The sequence below is a fragment of the Macaca nemestrina genome, chromosome 7 (genome assembly GCF_043159975.1).
Source record: "Macaca nemestrina isolate mMacNem1 chromosome 7, mMacNem.hap1, whole genome shotgun sequence".
NCBI lineage: Eukaryota > Metazoa > Chordata > Mammalia > Primates > Cercopithecidae > Macaca > Macaca nemestrina.
In genome coordinates this window covers 528,578-539,017 of record NC_092131.1, presented here as the reverse complement: position 1 = coordinate 539,017, position 10,440 = coordinate 528,578, and the positions used below count along the sequence as shown (strand labels likewise).

The 10,440-nt window shown below is 46.1% G+C and overlaps 1 gene segment (V, D, J or C); it reads right to left on the bottom strand.

Moving 5' to 3' along the window:
- Positions 1 to 4,731: 4,731 nt before the first annotated feature.
- On the bottom strand, positions 4,732 to 5,238 carry LOC105489875 (immunoglobulin heavy variable 7-4-1-like). The segment is given in 2 exon segments: positions 4,732 to 5,063; positions 5,148 to 5,238. Coding segments are annotated over 2 exon segments (378 nt in total).
- Positions 5,239 to 10,440: the final 5,202 nt, after the last annotated feature.

Genomic DNA, 10,440 nt, shown 5'->3' with positions numbered 1-10,440 from the left:
TATCACCATATGACTTGATTCATCAAAAGCTGACATATTTTCAATTACATCTTCATTATTACACTCTGATTCATTAAATGCAGATAGAGCAAAGTATTTTAGGGGATTGATGTGCTATGCAGAAGCATTCAACAGGATGTTAAAGATGCCTTCCCACCAGATCTTCCTAATTATCTTTTTATTGTCATCAACTTGGAAATTCTTTAATTTAGAAGAGACATCAGAGAAAAGCAGCTGCAAACATTGTTAAAAGACCTTATTAGTTAACGTTATCAACAAACGCAGCAGTAACTCTGGGATGTCAATTCATAGGTTTATGAAGTGAAAATGAGGTGGGTTACAAAAGTTGTTTTGAGAGAATGTAGTTGTAGAATCAGTTTCAAGGGTGGCATCCGTGTAATTTTGAACAGGTAGTTTCTGGGATGATGTCCTTGCAAAAGTAATTTTTTGTAAGATTGTGGTGTCTTCTTCCCAAGATTGTGGTTAAGCGGAGTCTATTTATGATAGTTCTTGTTATCAGGAATATGGGCTTAAGAACCCTCCTTCATGGTCATTCCTAGTTCCATTTGTCAGGGTTTTAATAAAAGTGGCTCCACTTTGATTCTGACAACTTTTCTACTCTCTTTCTAACACTGCTAGTGAGGAAGGTGAGTCTGTGGTAGTTCGCGCAGCACAGGATAAGTTCCACATCCACATTCCATTTTGGCCACACAGGCTCATCCCCTTCACAACTATTGGCCACTTGCATTCTCAGGTGAGTCTCCACGCAATGCAGTGGAGGGTTCTGAGCAATGGGAGAGAAGAAAAGTCGCATCAGCTTCTCCCATGTGACTGCAGGAGCCACAGCCTGAGCCCCACCTGAGCTGCAGGGAAAGGGCTTGAGCACTGGACATTTTATAGCAAGAACCACATCTCCACTTTACAGGGATCAGGAACAGTAAAAGGAAAATCAACAACTAAAACAACTAACAAGAAATAAAATGTGCTAGGAGGAAAAGGGGCCCCAGATCAGTGCTGATACTGATTTGCATGCTTTAGTGTCAGGAGAAGGGTTGGACATAAAACTTGTAAGGTTCTACCTGGCACTGACCCTGGCCCAGCCTCTCTCTTGACTGAGGTTAGAATTCCTAAACACTGTTTTCTTCAGGGAAACCCACTAAGGTCCCTGTCCTAAGTGTGACTGGACAAGACTCACCAGCTTCCCCTCAGTTTCCACAGGGCTGTGACCCTGGCGACCACTGACAGATTGTTCTGCATTTAGCATCTGTGAGAAGGTTTCCTCCTAGTGCAACAAAACTGTGGTATTTCAGAGACTTAGAGCTAGGTGGAGCAACATGAAATAAGAGAGGGTCCCTGGAGGAAACATGTAGATGGTGAGGCAGCCCTAGACGCTGGCAGTAAACCAGCCTCTCATCTCCATCCACACCTGCTCTGGGGCTGGCCCTGTGCTTCCTGCGACCTGCTCTTCCCCTGGTGATCCTTAGTCCCTGTGGTGGTCCTGAGTCTTGCTGGCGGTCCTCAGTGCCCTGACAGCAAGGTTTGTGTCCGGGCTCACAAGGACACCTCCTCACTGAGTCTTTCACAGTAATACTTAGCCATGTACTAGGCAGCCACAGAAGTGAGCTTCACAGAGAACTGGCTCTTGGTTGAGTCATTGTTGATGGAGATGCAGACCTGGGTAGAGGGTTCATGATGTATATTCCTTGGTGATCCATCCTAGTAACTGTGCCCCAGGCATTCTATTCTGTTGCCCAGAGGATGGTGGATTCAGCTCAAATAATATCCACTGGTAAAAAATAAAATAAAATAAAATAAAAGATAATCCAGACACAGCACAGATGGAGGGCAGTGTGAGGGCCTCATGGGTCCTGGACCTGACTTGCAGCTGCACCTAGGACAAGACATCTGGGATAAGAAGGAACATCCTGGTAAGTCAAACACAGAGCTCACTTGTCCCCATCACCCCATTTCTTATTTCTAGATTCTCACACTGAAAAACTGTCATCCATCAAAGACTTGTAAAAAGTTGATCTAATGGAGAGAAAGATTAACAGTTTTCATGGGGAAATTGTGCTCAGGCTGATGACAGAGCGGTATCTGGGGAGGAGAGAGGCTGACAACACCCAGCATTGTTGCTGGGGTATAAACAGAGTTTGAGAAGAAGTGTGCATGTGCCAGGAGCCCCGCACATATAAGGGGTAGGAACCACAGCGACCCTCTGTCTCAGAGCCTCTTCCCAGGGGTGAGTGTCCTGTTCAGGCATCAGATGACACAAATTCATTCCTCCTCTGAAAGAGTATCCCTCTGCTAAGTATCAAGGCATCCATTCTCAACCCCAGGGCAGGAAGGCGGGTGACAGAAACAAGCAGGTTTGCTGGACAGAGAGGGCAGAATAGGAGTAGGAACCGGGGAAACATCTTGTGCCCAGGACGTGTGGCCTAAAGTCCTCCTGCTTTTTTGGGTTCCCAGCTGGAGATGCTCCATTGTGAACTTTACTGGCAGTCATGCTTCTGGAGGGTGGATTGGGAGAAATGCTGATTATGTTCTCTTCTTTGCTGAGCACAGATTTTTCACCCTCTGTGGTATGTGGTTTTATCACTCCCTGCTTGAGTTACCCCTGCTCATCCCTCCCTGTTGCTCCCATGTTTTGCTTCTTTGCTCATAGCCTTATCCTTTTCTAGATTTTTTTTCCTGGAGCCCCCATAGTAGCCTCAAGTGACAACATCACTCAAGTCCACAACATCTTATAAACTGTGATTAATTTCCTTTTGATTACCTATGAACACTTCGTAAGAAAATAGATGATATGGAAAAACATTGCTTTCCTGTTATACATAGAGCCCTGCTGTGTTCTCAATATGCCTGAGGACACACACACACACACACACACACACACACACACACACACACTGATTCCCACATCCCCTTTCAATTTCCAACAGGAAAAATCACAGCTGTGTTGGAAGAATTGTTTGTGTGGGGCATGGCAGCCACGATGAGTCATCACCGCTCTCTGGGGATACTGGATCTCCATGTTCAAAGAGGAGAGAGACTCCAGGTGTGCAGAAGCCCAGTGTTTCAGGACCTGGGAACGGAATCACAGGAGACCAAGTACAGCAGGACTGGTCAAGAGGACTGAAGCACTGATAGGAGACTCTGGGCGAGGAGAACAAGGTAAGGCCTGATCTTATGTCTTCTGCCCCTCATTCTGTTGATATGTGTCACACTGATTCATTTGCATAGGTTGAAACATCCTTGCATCCCTGGGATAAACCGCACTTGGTCATGATGAATGCTTCTTTTTTTGTTGTTGTTACGATATTGAATTTGATTTGCTAAGATTTCCTTGAGGAGTTTGCGTTCACATTCAGCAATGATATTGACCTGTAGTTTTGGATTTTTTAGGTGTGTCTTTGTCTGGTTTTTGTATAAGGGTAACACTGGCCTCGTGCAGGAGGTTTGGAAGAATTCCTCCCCTCTTTATCTATTTTTGGAATATTTTGAGTGGGATTAGGTATTACCTCTTCTTTAAATGTTTGTCATAATTGAGCAATGAAGTCATCAAGCCCCGAGTTTTTTATTTGCTGGGAGACCTTTTATTACAGCTTCACTCTCACTACTTGTTACTGATCTGTTCAGGTTTTCAATTTCTTCCTAGTTCAGTCAAGGTTGTATGTGTCTCTAAATTTATCTATTTCTTCCGGATATTTTGATTTATTGGCATTTACTGCTCCTAGTAGCTTCTAATGATCCTTTGATTTTCTGCACTATTGGTTATAATATTTCCATTTTTCTCTCTGATTTTATTTACTTTGGTCTTCTTTCTTTTTTTTCTTAGTCTGGTTAAAAGTTTGTAGATGTCTTTTATCTTTTTAAAAAACAACTTTTTATTTGATCCATCTTTTCTATTGTTTTCTTTATTTCAATTTTATGTATTAACATTTTGATCTTTACTTTTTTAATTTACTATGTTTGGGTTTGATTTGATCTTGTTTCTCTGTTTTTTAAGAGACATTCCTAGGATGTTTATTTTACAGTTGTCTACATTTTTAGCATAAGTGCTTATAGCTATAAACTTTCCTCTTAGTACTACTTTCACTGTATTTCATAGGTTTTTATATGCTTTGTTTACTTTCAATAAATTAAAAAAATTTAATGTCTTTATTAACCCATTTTTGAGCATATTCTTCAATTTGGGAGCAAATTGTTTAATTAGGGAGCATGTTGTTTAATTTCCATGTGTCTGCACAGTTTTCAAAATCCCTCTTATTTTAGTTTTCTTCCATTTTGATCAGAGAAGGTACTTGATATATTTTCAATTAAAAAATGGCTAATTTTCTGGTCTAGTGTATGATCTATCCTTGAGACTGATCCATATGCTTAGGAAGAGACTGTGTACCCTACAGCCATTGGATGAAGTGTTCTGTCAATAACTATTAAGTCCATTTGGTCTGTCATGTAGATTTAGTCCAACATTTCACTGTTTATTTTCTATCTGGAAGATCTGTCCAGTGCTGAGGGTGGGGTGTTAAAGTCTCCAGCTATTACTGTATTGGGTCTATCTCTCTGTTTAACTCTAATAGTATTTGCTTGATATATCTGGGTGCTCCAGTGTTGGGTGCATATATATGTATGTTTATAACCCTACATCAACAAAGGGTGCAGCCACGTTGTCCCTGTCACTGTCTCAGATCAGCACAGCTGCCTCCTCCCTCAGGGTTTCTGACACTCTCAGGATGTGGGTTTCCACACTGTGTGTCTTGCACAGTAATACACGGCCATGTCCTCAGCCTTTAGGCTGCTGATCTGCAGATATGCCGTGCTGATAGAGGTGTCCATGGAGAAGGTAAATCGTTCTTTGAAGCCCTGGGCATATGTTGGGTTCCCAGTGTCGGTGTTGATCCATCCCATCCACTCAAGCCGTTGTCCATGGGCCTGTCGCACCCAATTCATACCATAGCTAGTGAAGGTGTATCCAGAAGCCTTGCAGGAGACCTTCACTGAGGCCCCCGGCTGCTTCACCTCAGCCCCAGACTGCACCAGCTGCACCTGGGAGTGGGCGCCTGTGGAGAGGAGATGGGAGTGTGTGAAGCCTCAGTTGACTGTCCTGGTTTCTCCCTCAGCCCGGGGACTGGGGAGTCCCTTACCTGTTGCTGCTGCCACCAAGAAGAGGATCCTCCAGGTCCAGTCCATGGCGAGGAGCTGTGATCTAGGGGCTTCTGTGGAGGGGTGTGGTTGTTGGGTGATGCTCTCAGGGCACAAAGATAGCTATATTTGCCTCAGTTATTTGCATATTCATGAGTGATCCTATTTCATACCTGACAATGCATGAGAAAGAGCAGAGAGGTAACACATGGAGGTTGCTAAGGGTTCAAGCTGTAATCCCCTTAGAGGCCATGTGTCCCCTGCCATATCCCTAAGCTGTATGTTGACAGAGCTTCTCCCACTGGAGAACAATTTTCCCTAGAACAGGACCTCACTGGGAACCCACATTTGAATGGCTCCAAGGTAATATAAGTATTTCTAGGCTTTAATACATGAATGTATTATTCGGGGGATGACTGTGTTTCTCCAAAAGTTGCACTTATTTATATAAAAGAAAAGTTTCCTTAACCTCCAGCTGCATACTACTGAGATATCCAGAATGGTTAGAAATCTCCAGTGTAAAAGTGGTTTTCATTACAACATCGAATTTGATAAATGCTTGCAATGGAACAGGATATTTATAGAATGTTCAGCAGTCTTTGTCAAATGCTTATTTTAGATTTTTAAAATAAGGAAACAGATCTTGAGAGAAATCCCTCCCCCGCCTCCTGTGCACCTGCTCTGGGGCTGGAGCCTGTACTGGGTGAGCTTTGAGCATCTCCTGCAGCCCAGCCCTTGCACTGCAAAGAGGCTTCTGTCTGGACTCCCAGAGCATTTCCCCCCAGTGTGAAGAGGGCGTGCTCTGGCTCAGAATGCTCCTTTAGTGACACGTGACACCATGTACTGCTGACACCATCTCTTACAACAGTAAATTGGCAGTAGGAAAGCCAGTGAACTCTGCAGAAAGACCCCAAGCAAGGATTCTATGAAACCACCAGGGAGCCCCTTCTCTGGAGCTCTGGAATCACTGGATCAGTCCACACTCATAGTGAGTCCAGGAGCTCCCAGGGGCTTTGGGAGAACACCTAATCTCTTTTCAGTTCATTCGGATGAACATCTCATCAGATAATTTCTAAACCTACAAAATCCTGGGGCTCAGAGCCCACTCCACAACTCCTAATCTACACACACACACACACGCACACACACACACACGCACACACACATACACACACACACACACACACACACACACACACACACAGAGTGACTGGAGTCCCCACAGTAATGGGAGGGAAACCTGACTTTCTCCCTGTGTCCAGCACATTGACTGTGAACCCACAGTGCCCCTAGGCCTGGGGATATGCCCAGCACATTGACTGTGAACCCACAGTGCCCCTAGGCCTGGGGATATGCCCAGCACATTGACTGTGAACCCACAGTGCCCCTAGGCCTGGGGATATGCCCAGCACATTGACTGTGAACCCACAGTGCCCCTAGGCCTGGGGATATGCCCTTGTCAAGCAGAGCAACAGCAAACACCTTACACCTGGAGATGGGGCCCAGCACACACTGTGGCTTCCCTGTTCTCCAGGACCTGGGATCCTGCAAATGCCTCTGAGAAGCATCCAGGCTTCTTCTGGGAGGGTCAGACATAGCCCAGCCCCACCACGTCGGGGCAGCCCACACTGAGCCGCTGACCTGTGGGGAGAGTCACAGTAGACCCACAGCCCAGCCAGCCCCACTCCCAGAGGCACATCAAGGAAGGGGGCAGAACCCTGGAGACTGTTGATGGCGACCTTCTCAGGAGCAGATACAGGCACTGATCAGGAACAGGGGACCTGGGAAGGTGAGTAGCTGCTCAGGGTTTCTGAGGACCAGTGTCAGTGATGGGACCTGCCTGTCCCTTCTCATGTGGGGTGTCTCTCCTGGAGATCCTGTCCTGTCTTATTTGTGCAGGTCCACTCTGTGGGGTTTGTCTTTATAAATCTCAAATCTCAGGAGCAGGAGAGCTGTGCTTCAAAAGCCCCCATAGAGAAGATACATTCTCATCCTGGTGTGATTGAAACAGCTCCATCCTGGGCGTGGGGAGGGCTCATGTGTCCCCCCACGGGGATGAGCACCGGCAGCTGCACGTGAGCTGAGGAGGACTCAAGGCTGCTTCCCAGCACTTCCCCCAAGAAGGAAATTTGTGTGATTCCCCCATATCCAGGCTGGCCCTGTGACTTGCTTCTTTCAAACTTGTTGGCCTGGAAAGTGCAGGCACCGGCTGTCACTGTCACCACTGTGGTGACACTGTACATACCACCAGAGCAGGAGCCTGGGGATGGGGCTGAGCACAGACACTAGTTAGGTGAACCCATTGGAAACTTGGGGTTCACACTCCTGGAAGCACAGATCCTAGAGGGTTTGGTGGAGGAGGAAGTCACTGTCAGTGACTCAGGAGCTGCTGCTCTGCAGGTCACCTCATTGGCAGGTAGCAGTGGGCAGGTGAGTGTGGTTCTTCCCTACAGGGACACCAGGCTTCCACATGCCCCTCCTCACCAGGAAGGAAAGTGGCTTTGTTCATCCTGGTTTCCCCAGCCATCTGGTAATCCTCTCTTCCTGACCTCCTGCCCACAGCCCTCAGGCCTGTGACACATGGACAAAGGCGCTTTCTACTCCAACCGTTGATTCCCCAAGCCAGCTCCCTCTAGAAAATCCATGTCTTCCCGGTTCTGTGTCCGTGGCTGAACCAGAATGGACACACATGGATATACCAAAGTGTCCAAGTGGAGGAGATGAGCCTTGGCAAATATCACTCGGGAAAGAGAAGTAAATTAGTTTGTGTGTAATGAGAGGGTGTGGAGTACGTCTAGAGGACGCAGGAGCCAGGGGTTTCCAATTTTTTTAGTCACCTGGGTGGATCACCTGAGGTCAGGAGCTCAAGACCAGCCTGGGCAACATGGTGAAAGCATGTCTCTACTAAAAATAGGGAAAAAAAATTAGCTGGGCGTGGTTGCACATGCCTGTAATCCCAGCTACTTGGGAGGCTGAGGCAGGAGAATCCCTTAAACCTGGGAGGCAGAGGTTGCAGTGAGCTGAGATTGTGCAACTGCACTCCAGCCTGGGTGACAGAGTGAGATTCCATCTCAAACAACAACAACAGCAAAAAGACGGTAGGAATACATCTGAGCAATGTGTCCTTAGGCAATGTTGTCAGTGTGCAATGATCATGGAGTGTGCTTACACAAACCCACATGAAATACTCTGCTACACCCAGGCTGTGTGGGAAGGCATAGTGCTCCTAGGTAACCAATCTGTACGGCATGTTACCGTACTGAACACTGGGCAGCTGAATCACCATGGTGGGTATTTACACACATGAACACATCTATAATGGAATAAATGCAGGGAAAATACAGTATTATAATCTAATGAGAACTTCGTCGTGTGAGGTCTGTTGTTCACCGAAATTTCATGATGTTCAGGATTGTATTCAAGTTGCTGAAAATAAAAACAAAGCCAAAACACTGCCAACTAAAAATGTTACATGGATTAAAGCTTTTCTTCAGTAATGCAAGATGTTTGAGAAGTGTCCCCCAAAGCAAAAAGTGGAGAAGTTCATCACCACTAGACCTGCCTTAGAGGAATGCCAAGTGTCGCTGGTAGGTTCCCGGAGTAATGAAGTAGCTGCATCTGATCCGCTCTGGCATCTGTCTTTTGATAGATTTGTGTAGATTTATTTTCATTTATCCTATGTTATTTCCTTCTATAAAGTCCTTCACCCTTCCCTTTGTAATTCTGTCTACTAAAGCAACTCATATTTAGCTGAACATGCTGGGGTCATTGGAATAAATTTCTTTCTTTCCTCCACCAAATCTAATGAGCTGTCTCCAGGGGTGCCAATCTCTGGTTTTATTTTCTTCCATTCCCATGGGATAATTTCCTTGTTCCTACATGAGGCCAACCCTCATTTTCATGTACATGGACCATCCAATCTTCACAACAGCTTCAGGAAATGTAAGCTGCCAGCTGCCCCATCAGCCTCCACCTGCACAGTGATCATTCCTTCAGCTTTCACACACGCTGGAGAATTTTCGACCCAGAAAGGCCTTTCACACCCACTCCCAGTACAGTTCTGGGACCCTGTATACTTCCCAGATACAGGTACTTATTCTTCCTCTTTGTTGTTAATTTTGTTTCATTTATTTAAGATTCACTTGGACATCGCCGATGATGGGAGTGACCAGCCTGCCCATCTCATTTTCTGTCCACTGTCAGACAAAGCCACCTGTGAGGCTGACCACCCTAGTGTGCTGCACTGAGGGGCCATCTGAACATACACTGACACCAGGTGTGTGAGTTATTAGAGAAGACCCGGGGTCAGCAGGTGACTGTGCCCCACAGGACACAGGTCTGTCCTGCAGTAGAGCCTGCATGACCTGGAATCGTACGTGTGCATGACCCGTGGTCTCAGAAGATCAGCTGAGGTCAGCTTCAGGCAATTCCTGTGTAACCTGCCCTGGGTGCCCACAGAGGACAGATGCATGACAAGGATGTAAGGGAATGATGTGGTTAGGGGAACTGATGTTCAGTTTTTATTGAGGCTCTACTCTGCACCTGGACCTTATGGAAGACTACAAAGAAGAGAACAAGAGTCCAGCCCCAAATAGCTCCTGGTTTAGGGTCAGCTTTAGTGGGATTTTAGAGAGTAGAAGACACAGGGATGATGCTGGAGTGGTTTTCTGTGGGATACTTTGGGGGAAGCAGAAGGTGGGCAGGAATCAGGACTCCATCTGTCTGGTTCTCATTATCTACATGGATTCCCATAGTGGAAAGTGAGAGACATGACCTAGAACACAGGCCCCAGGGCTGATATCAGAGACACCTGCTAAGTAAATGACTCAGCAGAAATGTGGTGGGATTTTCATCTTGGATCCATTTTTCTTTGTAAAAATAATTTGAGAGATGTGTCCAGCCTTGGTGGGCTGCTTGTCCCTCCAGGAGACGGAGCTAACACAATTGTATCTGTGAATCTGCTTGGGTTTCCATCAGAAGATACCACAGACTAGGTTGTTTCAAATATCAAACATTAATTTTCTTATTGTTCTGGAGCTTTGATGTCCAAGATCTAGGTGCAGAAAGGGTTAGGTTTTTGAGAGGCCTCTTCCAGGCGTGCAAAGGGCCCCCTTCTCATGCAGTGCGTCCTCACATGGCCTCTCCTCTGTGTGCATGTGGAGAGAGAGGTCTCTCATGTCTTCCACTTCTCATAAGAACAAGAGTCCTACTGGATTAGGGTCCCACATTTATGACCTCAGTTAACTTACTTGCCTTCTTAAAATCCCTCTCCAAATACAGAGCCACTGGGATTGG